The following is a 15,160-nucleotide window of genomic DNA, read 5'->3' as shown; positions in this document are numbered from 1 at the left end:
ATTTCAATTATGCATACAAATACATGTGTGAAAAAACTTCATTTATTTTATTTTATTCAATTTCTATAGCCAACCATCTCAGTTGAGTCATTCTGATAAATTTATCAAATTTACCAGATGATATATAACCAGTTACTTGCCTGAGTTGAGTCGAAACAGAAATTGAATGAATGAATAAAACACACTGAATTGATTTTTATTGTGTTTATTGGCATTCATTTCCCAATTAAACCTTTTCCTCATACATTACTAAAATGACTCCTTTTTCAAGAGCTCCATTTGCTCTTGAATCCCTTACCCACGGAGTTTGAGTTATAACAATCTATATAACTTTCGGTTATGTGTGCAAGCATTCTTTATACCTGATGCAGTTTTAGTGACATGCGTATTCCAGGAACCACCACTTTTCTCAGTAATTCCATGTCTGCAAAAATCCATTCATCTCGAATTGATGATATACGAAAGTCTCCTTTAAACAAGGCATGGAGCCCATACAGGAAAGATTCCAGATTACTGTTTGGTTTGAGAGAGAAACCCCAAACATTAAAGCAAGCATTCAGCATTCTAAAATTAGTTGAAGAAAGTAAGACTTTCATTTCTATATAAACATTATGGACTGCCAAAGCAAATTTAAATTGCCATCATAAACAAATATAAATCAGGAGAGTTTAAAAAAAAATCCTGACAATCATTCTTCAGTTCCGCATCTGTCCTGGCTATGTATTCAAGCAATGGCTGAAACACTAAAAGAAAACTAATAACCCTCAAATTGGCAGAAAAGTGGCATAAATTATTTGGGTTAATGAGAACAGTAGCAGTTCTATCTGGAAACTTCCACTACCTTGTACTCTGCAGGTATTTACTGAATAAGCACCTGGCCTATTTATTCACTGACAAATTATTTCTGTCTCTCAGAGTCTTTTACTTCACTCAGAATCAATTTTATACTTATTCTATTCTTGAAGTTCAGGAAAAGATTTCTGATGTTCCTTATCATTCATTCACTATGTGTGTTAAATTTCTTTATTCATTTTACAAGAGACTGACAATCCTAGTGGAGAATATATGTAGCCCATAGTTGAACTATTGGGTTCTTGACATTCTTCAAGTTCTCTTTTCTTCTTCTCAATGTTTATACATTGATCAAATACGAACTCAGTGCTGGTCAATGACTATATTAAAATCAAAAGATCCAAAAATGCAAGCATATTCTTTACAGCAGTTTCTCAACTTTCGCAGCTTCCGGAATTATGTTACTTGAAGTCCACATATTTTCAAGCTGCCAAGATTGAGAAACACAACTTTAAAAGTTTGTCACTCTGAGAAATCAGCCATTTACAGACATACTGAAATAAGGTCTAGTTATGAGCCATTCCAAAACGGAAGCAACCAAAGTCAAAGAAAGGGGCCAACAGATCTAAGTCCATTTTTCATCATCCTGCACTTATTAACCATTGCCAGAACAGGAACCAGCAGTAAATTATCAACCAAAGAAGAAACAAATACACTAACCAAAGCAGGGAGTAAACTTTACTCCACCATGTACTTGATGAGGTTAGCTAGGCTGGCCATGAAATATTCGGAGGGAGAAAAGCAAGCTCAGGGAATGCCAAGAGCCTAACAAACAGTTATACTGCATAAAGGAGTTGCAACTTTTTAATTGAAAACATTTTCTTATGATCATTTAGATGAGGGACATTAAGGCCAAAAAAACCTAAATACTAAATGTTTATGGAGGAAAAGTGCAGCAGGATAAGCTTCCTCTCTCCTGTTAATTATCCTGTCAGAATTTGTCACTAATATTTAGAGACTGAAATCAGCTACTCAAATCTGGTAAGTCAAGTTAAGAGTGGGAATGGAAAAGGGTAAAGCTGTATTCTAGGGCAGGGGTCTCCAACCTTGGCAACTTTAAGACTTATGGACTTCAGTTCCTAGAATTCCTCAGCCAGCTTTGCTGGCTGAGGAATTCTGGGAGTTGAAGTCCACAAGTCTTAAAGTTGCCAAGGTTGGAGACCCCTGCCCTAGGGGACCTATTCTAGAATAATAAATAAAGAGTACCTAGCCATATGATGTGAAGCAGTTCCTAGAGCTCTTCGACCAAGAACAGACAGCCCGTAGCAAAGGGTAACCAGAGAAGAATCCTTATCTGCATTGAGTGGCTTTAAGTAAAAACAAAAACGACAAAAAAGTGAAAACATTAGGTAAAGCATGTAAGATGTTTGTGTGCGCATAATACCATTATGTTCCATCATATAATTCAAACTGTAATTTTTCATCATTGTTTTCTATTTTCTTAAGAAAAAAAAAGTGAAGAATAATACCCAAAATGGGACATATACTTTCACTTTGATAAAAGTTGCTGCAAGCTTTTAGGTTCCATCATCAGCAAATGGGATATTGTATTTACTGAGCAGGTTCTTGGTAACAGTCAATTCCCTTCAGAGCAAATACAAATACTTTAAACAAATATATATATATAACGGGACTCAGCTAAGAAGTTCAACTGCCAATTCTTCCACATTTTCAGGATTTAGATGCTCTGAGAGATAAGATAGCATATCTTCATAGGGTTTCTTAATTATTCCAAAGTACTTACTTTTTCTCTCTGAGAGCAGCAATATTCTACCCAGTTGAGATAAATTATACAAAAACTTTCTCTTGAAATCCCTGCTAGCCGATGATCATAATCCTCATCAATGTTAGGATTAAATGTAGGGTCTACATCTACGTAATTCTGGTCTGCACATTGCTGCAGTCCTTCCTGCATTGTTTCATTTGATAACCATTCCTCTAGCTTGGGAGAGGATATTACATAATAGATGATACCCTACAAGATAAAAAAAAATAAAGTTATTACAATATATTTATTTATTTATTGAATTTATATTGCCGCCTATTCGCCCATGGCAACAAGAAGGCGGCTTCCAGAATTTAAAACCATATTTAAAATAAAAAATAATAAAGAATACATATAAAAAGAGAATAGATATAAAAAGTAGGAAAAATGGATTAATGTAATTAAAATAAGAGACCTTATATTATTCTAGACATATAGACAATAAGGTATATTAGAAGTAATTATAGATACCTGTAATAAACCACACATGATACTTGTTGATGTATATAACAATGATGTATATAATACAGGCATGATATTCCCCTCTGAAAAAAAAATCGGGGCCGGCCAAGAGACCCCCCCACCGCGCGCCAAGAAATCGCTGCCCAGCTCCCTTTTCCTGCCGCTCAGCGGCCTCCGCTCGCACCGCCCGCCCGCCCGGGCTCCGCTCAGGTATCCGGCTGGGGCTGTCAGGAGTTGCTACCGCTGGCGTGGCTCCGCGTGGCTCCAGTCCCGCGTTGCCTCGGGAAGGGAAAGGCAAAACCAGGAGCCGCTGCTGCCGTTGCAAAGCGCCGCCCGCGCTCTTCCTTTTGCCTTTCCCTTCCTGAGGCAACGCAGGACTGGAGCCACGCAGAGCCGCGCCAGCGGTAGCAACTTCTGACTCGGGGCCTCCGAGGGGAGGGGAAGGAGGAGAAGAAGGGGGGGAAGGGGGGGCGATTCCCAAAAAAATCAGAATTCCGATTTTAATCGGAAGAATATCATGTCTGATAATAAGATTTATAAGATATACATATTTGTCTATGCCAAAATGTTGTTACAAACATGATTGAGATTTGTATTTGTGAAAATGTAATAAAATTTTATTTAAAAAATAAATAAAAATAAAAAATAAAAACTAACAAATATATACACATAATTGTAACTTTTTAAAGTATTTAACAAACATAGAAAGAAGGATTAAACACATCCTCTGTAGATGTTGAATCCTGAAGGTTTGTTTACCAGACCCAAACCATAGTACAGAAAGGAAAGGTAAAGAAATGGAAGAAAGGAAAATACCCAGATTTATTGTTTTTCCTGTTGGTTTACAGGAACAAATGTGAAACCATTTAGAAGAATAGTTTGTACAGTATTTATTATTTTTAATTTCTCTGGGTGGATTTACATTTGAAGTTCAGACTCCTTACACATTCAACCCCAAAGCAACTTTGCTCTCCAGTGCATTTCTAGCCAATGTGATTTTTTCTATAGGCACATTACCACCCATTCTTTTGAAAATAATTAAAATATTGGTATAGAGGTAGTCCCCAACATACGACTACAATTGAGTCTAAAATTTATGTTGCTAAGCGAGATAGTTAAGTGAATTTTGCCCTATTTGTTTACCTTCTTTACCAGAGTTAAGTGAATCACTGAAGTTTTTAAGCTAGTAACACAGTGATTAGGTGAATCTGGCTTCCCCATTGGCTTTGCTTGTCAGAAGGTCACAAAAGGTGATCACATAACCCCAGGACACTGCAACTGTCATAAATATAAGTCAGTTTCCAAGCATCTGAATTCTGATCATGTAACCATGGGGATATTGTATGATTGCAAGTGTGGAAAAAGGTCGTAAGTCATTTTTTTCAGTGCCATTGTAAATGTGAATATTCACTAAATGAACTGTTGTAAGTTAGGATGACCTGTATATCGCACATATATTAACAGCATGGCTAAAAGAAGCTTAGTACTCATTTGTAAAGAGGAAGTGATTCTACATTAGAGATGTTAAGAGATGTACCTTGACATAGTATGTGGTGAGTATTTTTCTCAGATCAAAGACCTGAAGCATGGAAGCAGCACTGTTGTCAGTGATGCTGTAACCCTCCAAGACATACTTTGTGACAAGAACTTCCCAAGCGAGCCAACGCTGGCCAAAGGCAGCATTAAAAGACAACACATGAGGGATATGACCAGGTTCACAGCAACAAAACCCTTCATCTTCTTCAACCCCTTCAGTGATGGCTTCTACTTCTCGTTGCTGGCAATAAGTTCCTGAAATGAAAAAAGTAATTCTTAAAAATAGGAGCATTAACAATATCAGTTCTGATAATTTAAAAATAATGATTTGCACTTGCTATCTGATGGAAAATGGGATGAGTAGCATTGGGATAAATAATTAAAGACCTTCATGTGTTCATGATCATTTGATCAGTGATGTCTGTTATCATAGATTTTCTTTAACCACAGTGCATATACCATTGGAAAGATGTCAGAAATTACTAAAAGAAAATTCACTAATGAAAGAAAAAGCAACAGAATATTTGTTGAAGTGTTTGAAGAAAGAAAAGATTAATTCGTCTGAGGTTATAAAATGAATTTTGTTCAACTCTGTCAATTTTACCCAGACTCAGAGCATCTCAATCTAAAATATTTATTAATCCAATGGACTACATTTGCATGTTACAATGTCTGAAGCAGAAAGTAGTACAGGAAGCTTAATTAAAAGTGCATTCACATAGATTTTACCTCTGAATTCAAGCCCTCTCAGTTGGAAGGTGACTAAGCCATTGCCAATCTCTATAAGGTGTACAAGTGCATTGAGGTAGTCAGAAGCAAGAATAAAGCAATCTCCAGTACTGTAGTTTCCCCATCGCCCCAAGAGTAAATCTCCACACAGGCTGTGCTGAAGGGAGCGAGTTAAATGTTCATAGAAGATTGAATTCAAGTTATTATCATCAGAACCTACATGGAGGAGAAAAATAATACAATATACTAAAAACATAAATTTATTTATTTATTTTTACAATTCTACTGAAAAATCACCCCAAGATATTACAACAGACTGGGATAGATAGATGATCACTTTAAGAGCTTTTACTAACTCAACATCTGCCTTTTAGCCATATTATTTCCACTGTAGAAACATTAACATAGGTGGCTCTCTTGGTATCAAGGTAAATTTCTTAGGTTAGGGCACCCCAAAAATGAGAGATCAGGAATTGAACCATTCCAGGAACTCAAGATAGTAGCTACAGCACTTTTTTCTCCATTTTTTTCTACAATACTACTATACAGAGATAGACAAAGTAGAAATAAAAGATTTGCACTCTTTAGTGCCTAGCATATAGGATTAATGTTTGCCCCTGGTTAAGGTTAATTAGTTACTGTTTTACAGATAGTTCCCTCATCTTTGGATACACTCTTTTTGAAAAGGGGAATCCAGATAAGAGGACAAGTTGCTAGAATATATCTGGTAGTTTAAATAGGGATTGTGCAAAGAGGAGTATTTACAAGGACAGAAGCAGAATTTGGGGTTTTTTTCCCCCAGAAAAAACAGGGAAAAAACATAAAAGACTCTAGAATTATTCAGATGATAGAAATAGGAAATACTAGTAACAACTCTGAAGTTGCAGTTTGAAAAAATGTGGTTCTTTAATTGGAGAAAAAGATTTCATCTATTAGTTGAATTCATCTACTAGATGAATACAGCTAATCCTTGATTTATAACTACAATTGAGCCCCAAATTTCTGTTGTTGTGAGAAATTTGTTAAGTGAATTTTGCACCATTTTATGACTTCTCTTGCCACAGTTGATAAGTGAACCATTGCAGTTGTTATCTTAGTAAACAGTTGTTAAGTGAATCTGTCTTTCCCATTGATTTTGCTTGTCAGAAAGTCGCAAAAGGAGATCAACATGACCCTGGAACACTACAACCATCATAAATATGAGTCAGTTGTCAAGCATGTGAATTTTGTTCAAATGACCATGGGGATTCTGCAATGATCGTAAGTATGAAAAACGGTCATATCATCTTTTTCAGTGTGATTGTAATTTTGAAAGGTCACTAAATGAACTGTTATAAGTCGAGAACTACATGTAGTATGTATCACATCATCTAAGAAGACAAGTGATAAAGAATATAGATAAAATCAATAAAACAAGCAAGATTTGAATGATTACGGAATGTAGTATCTAAGAATGAACTGTATTTGCTGCAAATAAATTTCAAGTAAATTACTAACAATACCTACAAAACAAAACAAAATTCTTATTAAGATTTATCCTCCATAATACACTTCTCAAAGACAGAATCCTAATGTATGTTATAAAAGCAGGTATATACTGTTGCAAAATATCACCTTTCATCAGGTGAAATGTGTCCCAAAGGTACTTTTTTCAGGAGGCAACTGGACTTTCTTGTTTTTTCTTTAAATTTAAATCCTTCCATTCCCCACTATCCTGTCAGAGCTGAAGAAGCTTCTTGGATGAGAAGTAAAATATCTTCAAAAAAAAAAAAAAAAAAAGAAGTCCAGTTGCCTCCTGAAAAAAAAGGACCTTTGGGACAACCATGACCAGGATGACTGAGAATCTCTACAGATTTTCAGGTTAATTTTGATTTGCATTAAAAAAAAGGTATGGACTGAATTGAGCCATTGCATAATCCACCCAACAGCTCACCCACCTACTTTCATCAATATTACCTGGGTTTCTGTCAAGCTGAGAAGCCAGTCTTGTGTTTGAGTGGTCCACTCGTTTTGTGCTGAAATAAAGACAAAAGAGTTACTTGTACTCCTGAAATGCCTTGAAATGAAGCCCCACGGGGTACTTATTCTATCTCTTTTCCTACCGTTCTACCTTCCAGACAGAGGGTCATTTTTACATGCCTTATCTTAAGGGAGAAACATATGTACAAGTTAATATACAATAAGAGTTTTCCCCAATTGATGCTCTTCAAAATATTTGACTCCCTGCTACACTATTCCTGTTACAGAACTGACAACAGGGCGATGAACAGTGCTAGTTCCAGTCATTTGTTTTCTTCTTGTTTTCTGATAAGAGGGGCTGAGCCAGATATGTTTTCTGGGTGTGAAAACAGATCCTGTCTGTTTTTCAAAGTTCTGAGTGATACTTTCATGAATGTTGTGGCAACCAGAAAGCTAAAGTTTACAGCTGCCATAAAAATCCATTTTAGGAGGCCATAACAATAAATAAATCAAAACATTACTAAAAGCAGGAGAAACAAACTGAATTATAGTTCTTTAAATTCTGGCACGACTTGCTAGAAAAACATATTAAAATGAGAATGTCTGGCCAGAAAAAAAGCAGATTCTTCTGCACTGAGAAACTCAAATCTTTTCCACTCTTTTAAAAAAATATTTGATAAATGGAAATATTTGAAGCTCTGTAGTTTTTTTCCCTCTTAAATTTAAGTTATATATTCAGAATAGTCAGTATCAAGAAAAGAAACATTATTTGTGCCTTTGAGATTAAAACATTTATTTTAAATTCTAGAGTGAACCAATCCAACAATTTCATGAAGAAATATTTGATTTTTCAACGCATTACAAATATACTATACATGAAAGCCTTGTATGATTTCAGTAACACCTACTTGTAATCTCTCTCCCAGAACTTGACAGGTCTGACATAAGAGGTGATAAATATTGCACTTCCCAAAAAAGGGTTCAATGGGGTAGAGAAAAAGGCAGACACGATTGCCTGGACAAACAGCATTGCAGAATCTACCAGACAATAAAGTTAAGGATGCCATAAATTGTTACTCAGATCTCTTATTAGCAGGATAGAATGAAGCTGGATATTTGTCCCCTATTATTTTTTCTTACAACATTGAGCACGTGAATTCATCTTTGCTTTTTGTAATCACTTAACGTATATTTTCTCTACTAGATTTAGATTTCAGGAGATCAAATTAAAATAAGTTTGAATTTCAAAAGGATACGGGGCACAGCAAATGGTTGGGCGAAAGCATGGAAAGCAGATCCCCATGTGATTTGCCAAGGAGCAATGTAAGTGTACACAAACCTCAGTTTGTAAAAAAGTTCCCAGAGCTACAAAAGAAATCAGAATAAAATATTTAGAAATATAAGCCCCAGCAGGAGTAGCAATACAGAAGCATAATCGTGCATGGATTTTATCCTCTTGAAACATGTGCAAAATAACTTTTTCATTAAGGCTTAAGGGAACTCAATGTGAGGGAGCCACAGAGACCTACCCACCGCATCCCAGTTGTCAGATTTTTGTGTGGTAAGCATTCCCTGTTAAACCGATTAAAGACACTGTCAACAACAGAAATGAAGTGGAATTTTTCTGGGTTCCCTTTTAAAATAGAGGAGGGGAAATACCATGACATTGCCATTTATTTTACATTGTAAGATTAGGAAAAATTTAAAAGTAGAGTGGGTCGTCACTTCTGATGACTTCATGTATTTTTGCCCATGTATTTTTCTTGGCAACAAACCATTTTTTCAGTAGTTTATGTTGGCTTACTTTGGGATATTTTTTCTCAGATTCACAGTTTTTTTGTCTACCAGATATCCTGTTAAATCTCCAATGCAAATTTGTCTAATTACCCAATTTTACTTTATGTGTCTAATATGTACAATTTTATTTAGTTTTCTGAGATTAGCTAACGTTGATCAAAATGCACATGGGATAGCCTACCTTTATACTTGGTACCATAACAATTCCTGTTTATCTGTTTGCTTATTAATTCGTGTACAGCAGTGATCCCCAACCTTTCTTATGCTGCGGCCCGGTATCCCCAACCTTTTTATGGTGCGGTCCGGTACCGGCATTAGCTGGCGCCGCCATCTTTTTGATGAAAAAGTGCTTCCGGTGACCTCACCGGAAGCACTTTTCATCAAAAGATGGCGGCTCGCTCGGTGAGTTTTTCCGGGTAGAAATGGCTTTCTACTCGGAAAAGCTCACGAGCTTAACGCCAGCCATCTTTTTGATGAAAAAGTGCTTCCGGTGAGCTTTCTACCGGAAAAGCTCACCGGAAGCACTTTTTCATCAAAAAGATGCGGCCATATGAACCAGCGCCGGTAGGACTTGTTCCATGGACCGGTACGGTCCGCAGACCGGTGGTTGGGGACCCTGGTGTCAGAAACCTACACGGTCTTTCAATTAGTAACAAGGCATACATCACACTAAACCACCCACAGGAAACAATAAAATAATACTTGAAGGAGAATACAGGTTGTGCTCACATGACATTAACACTGGTTTCAGCTTAGTAGTTTGTGTGAAGCCAGCCATTATACTTTATAAATAATAATTTATGGCTTCGTACATTGCTCAAAACCAGCCATCTGTAGTTTATTCAGTGAACCGTGGCTAAATAAATAAGAGTTTAACATATATGAACTAAATCTGTGTTAAAAAGATCTGCTTGAGTTTTATAATAGTACATGACCAAAAAGACAGTTCTGCTACACAAAAATCCTTTTCCCCCTTTGCTCTGGCAGATGTTGAGATGTTCAGACTAAGCCAGGTTTTGCCTTTTGCTTGTAATAATATGGAATAGACTGCCAATGCTATATTTAACTTTACCTTGCTGAAGAGTATGGACATGAAGAACAAGTCTAGCAGCATGGTTTCAGAGAATCGATTGTAATCGAACGTAAAGAAAAGCACTGTAAAAATGATAGTGACATACTGGTAGGTTGGATTGCTAAAAGATGAGCGCAGCAACTTCATACCAGCTATAGTAATCATTAAAGCACCAAGTCTGCAATGAGAAAAATACAATTTCAGATGAAACCTGAAGCCAAAGAATTCCCTTAGTTTTTCCTTTAGAAATTCCCATTAGTTTCTTCTTGCCTCACTCCCCTCTACTTGATTATTTTGTTGATTATTCCCAGTAAACTTATTTTCTAAAATTACTGTTTATTAGGTTTCCTAACTCGCAGGATCTTGTTTGGGTTCTCAGCATATTACAGATTTGTAACTGGTTGTGATGACACTAAGGTAACAAAATGTGCATCTAACAGAAGAATGCCAGCTCCATCCTTTTCTATTTCCCTTGCAACAATATAGGCAAATCTGTTAACAGGCACAATTTGCACTGCAATTTCAATTTTGTCACTTGTCCATCAGTGGATACCCATGTATCTAGGGCAGTGGTGGCTAACCTTTTTGGGTTCCCGTGCTGATAATTGCATGCGCACTTGTCTGCTCGTGCTTGCATGCCATCACCCAGAAGGCAATGTGCGCACCCCTCCATGCCTCCTGCGCATGCAAGCCACGATGCGTGCTTCTGCACATGTGTGTCTCCTGCACATGCGTGCACCGCTACGCATGTGTGTCAGATACCCAACAATCAGCTGTCAGTGTGCACGCATGCGCAGTAGAACTTTTGTGGGTGAGGGTTCACGTGCCGGGAATAATGGCTCTGTGTGCCACTTCCGGCATGCGTGCCAAGTTTCCCTTTCATACCACATTTGGCCCCATTCTCTTATTGGATTTGGAGCGTCACCTTGATGACAGATAGACAGTCAGATGGATAGGGCTCTGAGTCTTTTTATATTATTTTTATGACATTCCATTGTCTTGGACAAAATAAAAGGTAGCATTCATTTATGCAAATGTTAATATCTGATATGTCCCAATAATATGGTAGTTTTCAGAAAGCAGAGAAACTAAAGGTTTGGAATCTCCAACACAGGGTGTTGAAAAGGAGGACTTCATGTATCAAATAATTTAAGCTTGAGAAGGGACAGGTGGAGAGTTTGTGTGGAAGTTTGTAGAGATTTAGGTAAAAAAAAATTAATGAGAGATTCAAACTTTCCTTCCTAACAATAAAAGAACTTTCACAGTGGAAAAATATTACAAGGGAAATTGTAGGCGCCTTTTCTCTAGAAGAACCATAGTGGTTAAAATGCAGTATCACAGGCTATGTCTGCTCATTGCCAGCTGCCTGCAATTTGGCAGTTCAAATCTCACCAGGCTCAAGGTTGACTCAACTTTCCATCCTTCCAAGATGGGTAAAATGAGGACCCAGATTGTTGGGGCAATATGCTGACTCTGTAAACCACTAAGAGAGGGCTGTAAAGCACTGTGAAGCAGAATATAAATCTAAGTGCTATTGCTACTGCCATTAACTTAAAGTTGAATTTCTGTATTAAGCAGGAATTTGAACTCAATGGCTTGAATGAAACCTTCTTATTCTACAGTTGCATGAGACAGGCATTAAAGCTTTCCTATTGTTGAGAGTGAGGAAAGGTTATACAATGGGGAAGTGAAACTAGAAACAAAACTCCCAAACAGACACCTTTTTTCCAAAATGCTAATCATAATTAAAACAAAAGTAAAATAAAGATGCATGCCTTTTTCTACTTACTCTGTATTTAATCTCTTTGGACTAGCAATAGCCTTTGCACTGCTGCTGAGCTCATTGAGGACTACCAAGGGATAGATTATATTCTTCTCCACAAAAAGAAGCCATATATGAGCTTTTTCAAACCACATAACATGTGCGGCATCTAAGAATTCAAAGAGGACATTCTGAAATCAAATATTTTTGGAGTATGCATAGAATATCAAACTCAACTCTAATACCTCTAACAGAACATCCTTAAGACAGCTGAACTGTCTTTCTTTATGCATAGAGAGAGGAATAAGGTTTCTATGGTAAAAAGAAAAACAACTAGCATGTAATTTAACTGTAGATAGAATTGTTTCAGGTTAATTAGAAAAACTCAATATATTTAGTGATAATGCAACCAATATTTACTGCAAATTATGCTACTTACTGCGGACTTCAAACTGATAGTATTCCTTGGTTTTCAGCAATGGATGAGAAAAACAGTGCCATGGGAGCTGTTTTCGGAGCTGAGGCAGCACATAATGGGTCATAAATCCTATTAATCCCACCAATGCATACAAAACGTAACTTAAAACAGGCTAAAAGAAAATTTTAAGAAAAACAAATAAATTTCAAAATCAGGTAAATACAATAACCATCCCTTTCAGAATTGTGTTACTTTGTTTACTTTATTTCATAGTAAATTGCAGCTCTGATTAAAAAAATATCTTTTCCTCTGCTTAATTTTACCAATTAACATTGTATGTCAGGGCATATCAGAAACATCAGAAACACAAGAAGTAGTCCCCTGTTGAATTCTAGTTGCTTCCCTTGATTAAGATGTATATCAATTTATGGGAATATGATACCAACTGAAGGAAAATGGGAATAGAATTCTGCATTTTCCCTTTAAATGGTGTACTTTAAATGCAGAATATTATACTACATGTTATTATTAGAATTCTGGTTTTTGTCCAGGGTTGGAGCACTTCTTCCTCTATATTTTCTCACCTATCCTTTAAGAAAATATGGGTGTTTTAAAATGAGCTTCTCTGGATGAATTTGATTAAAACCTAGATTCTTCTCCAGCTCCTTAACCACTGAATTTGCTGGAAGTATATCATTTAGTCGCCACCCACTGATAGGTTTACTAACTTTCTTGCTATAGTCCTTTTAGTATTTGCATTTTATAGCATGTGTATCAGACAAAACAAAAACAAACAAAAGTGAGATTCTGGTCTGTTCAGACAGCAGTTTCAGTACAACATGGTTTTTTGCATTCCAAGTTTCCATATTTACTCATATTACCAAACACATCAGCCTGTTCTAGAAAATGTTGCACAAGCAAAAACATGGAGAAATGAGATAATTTTCTAATCACAGGCTACCTCATATCTTTCCCACCTTATTTAAAATTCTTAAAATAGCAATGGGGACTAGCTGGAATAAACTTAAAGTAAGAACAAAAGAGAGACATACATAGAATCAATGTGATATGACTGAACTTAGAAACATGTTTTCTATGTGGTTAAGCAATACAAAAAATATCCAAGAAAGATTTATGAAAGAAAAGTGTGTCATGATTTTTAAGTGGACAGCAGAAATCAATCTTACCTGCAATACTGTGAACCCTGTGCTGACATGGATTGCAAAATAAAGTACACCAATGACTACACAAACAACAAAATCAGACTGCAGACGTTCATTCTAGAAAGAAGAAAAAGACAATCCATCTGCATGTCAAGAAGGTTCTATAAAATTTCCACATTTTTATTACGCACATGGTTATTTTGAACACAAGTTTCAGAATATAGTCTTGCAATTAGTAGTTACAGAATCTCAAAACCTACTCCCCTCCCAGTTTTTATTGATGTATTTGTGGAATTTTAGGTTAGGTACCAGATGACTTGCTAAGCTGTACAAAGATAATTTTTTTAGAAAATTCTTAGAACAGAGTGTCACAAATCTTCTCATATTTTCCTGTGGAATTCACTTACAGGATCAAAATCCGTGCTTCCTTCAAGAATGGCAAGTCATTCAGGTCCTGAGGAAGCAAAGCATCCCTAAGCCATGGCGTTATTAGCTCCACACTCGACTAATGGTACAAAGTTTTTACAGCAGAATGTATTGTTTGATTTAATATAATAAATATAATGTAAATATAATAACACCCATAAGCCTAAAAAGTTCCAATTCCGATTTGGTGGCAAAAATATGCAAATATTTAGATATTCTGAAATAATCATATACTTTTCATAGAAATATTGACATAGACCATGCACATTGGGATGTTTTCCAAATATTCTGGACTCCCCATCCCATTTGTGTCGGAGGCACAGTTTAAAGCACTTCTGGGTTGAAAGGATTAATCGATGACATCACCATTGCCTGGGGGATGCCTGTGGGGGCTCCTTTCATCAAGGAGCTGGAGCAAATGACTGGAGCTCACCCAACTATGCAGCAGTACATGGGTCTCGAACACAGATGTTGCTAACCTCCAACCCAGTGTCCTAACCACATGACCCACTGCATTCTAATGTTTTGGACTGTATCTCCCACAAATTCCAGATGAACAATTATCAGTATTAATAGTTCTGGAAGTTTCCCCTGTTCATGCTACCTATTAATCTTTCACTAGTCTTATACTACAGATTTGGCTTATTTATAGCAGACATTAGCATTGTTCATATTACTGGAAATAATATGTTAGATTATGACTAAGACGGTGATTATTCCTAAATATTCCAGAAATACGTCAACTATTTAGCTCAATATTTAGTACTCATAATAGCAAACTTGTGAGAATTATTAGTAATTTGAACTATGTTACAACTTACCACTGAGTTTCTAAGCTTTTCAGGTAAGGGGTCTTTGACTTCAGATAATGGATCTTCTGGGTTTTTATCTTCTGAAGTAGGAAAAAGCTTTGATTGCACTAAAGAGCTAAAGTAAATACTTGTTTTAAACAAAGTCTTTACAGAAAAGAACTGCATTGTTCATTACTATATTCTAAGCAAATGTAAAGCATCCCTTCAAGTTTAAAGGAAAATGAGCATTCCTTTTTTTAAATAAAACAAATGGTATCTATAAAAAAGAGCTCTATCACTCTTTGGTATCTCCACTGTCTGAATATTTTTACACGTGATCATGTGATAAAATGTTACAAAATTGCTTATACATATCCTCTAGAGCAGGGGTGTCAAACTCGCGTTGTTATGGTGGCGTCATGTGACGT

The 15,160-nt window shown here is 36.3% G+C and overlaps 1 protein-coding gene across 4 annotated transcripts in view; it reads right to left on the bottom strand.

Annotated features, from left to right (window-relative positions):
* The window catches only part of PCNX1 (pecanex 1), a 98,988-nt gene that overhangs the window by 11,487 nt on the left and 72,341 nt on the right, over nucleotides 1–15,160 (bottom strand). For all 4 annotated transcript variants that reach the window (XM_026671106.2, XM_026671107.2, XM_026671108.2 and 1 more), the window contains 13 exons: nucleotides 14,763–14,868; nucleotides 13,540–13,632; nucleotides 12,374–12,524; nucleotides 11,962–12,103; nucleotides 10,173–10,350; nucleotides 8,560–8,668; nucleotides 8,212–8,341; nucleotides 7,301–7,359; nucleotides 5,345–5,560; nucleotides 4,617–4,870; nucleotides 2,597–2,827; nucleotides 2,059–2,159; nucleotides 363–513 (listed from right to left, as the gene is read on the bottom strand). In XM_026671106.2, coding sequence (XP_026526891.2) covers nucleotides 363–513; nucleotides 2,059–2,159; nucleotides 2,597–2,827; nucleotides 4,617–4,870; nucleotides 5,345–5,560; nucleotides 7,301–7,359; nucleotides 8,212–8,341; nucleotides 8,560–8,668; nucleotides 10,173–10,350; nucleotides 11,962–12,103; nucleotides 12,374–12,524; nucleotides 13,540–13,632; nucleotides 14,763–14,868 — 1,921 coding nt within the window. The remainder of the gene's footprint in view (nucleotides 1–362; nucleotides 514–2,058; nucleotides 2,160–2,596; nucleotides 2,828–4,616; nucleotides 4,871–5,344; nucleotides 5,561–7,300; nucleotides 7,360–8,211; nucleotides 8,342–8,559; nucleotides 8,669–10,172; nucleotides 10,351–11,961; nucleotides 12,104–12,373; nucleotides 12,525–13,539; nucleotides 13,633–14,762; nucleotides 14,869–15,160) is intronic.

Source organism: Notechis scutatus, chromosome 1, assembly GCF_049901735.1.
Source record: "Notechis scutatus isolate UNSWTSFEM ecotype Mainland chromosome 1, rNotScu1.2, whole genome shotgun sequence".
Lineage (NCBI taxonomy): Eukaryota > Metazoa > Chordata > Lepidosauria > Squamata > Elapidae > Notechis > Notechis scutatus.
The sequence above is the reverse complement of the archived record's forward strand: the minus strand, read 5'-3'. Positions and strand labels throughout refer to the sequence as shown.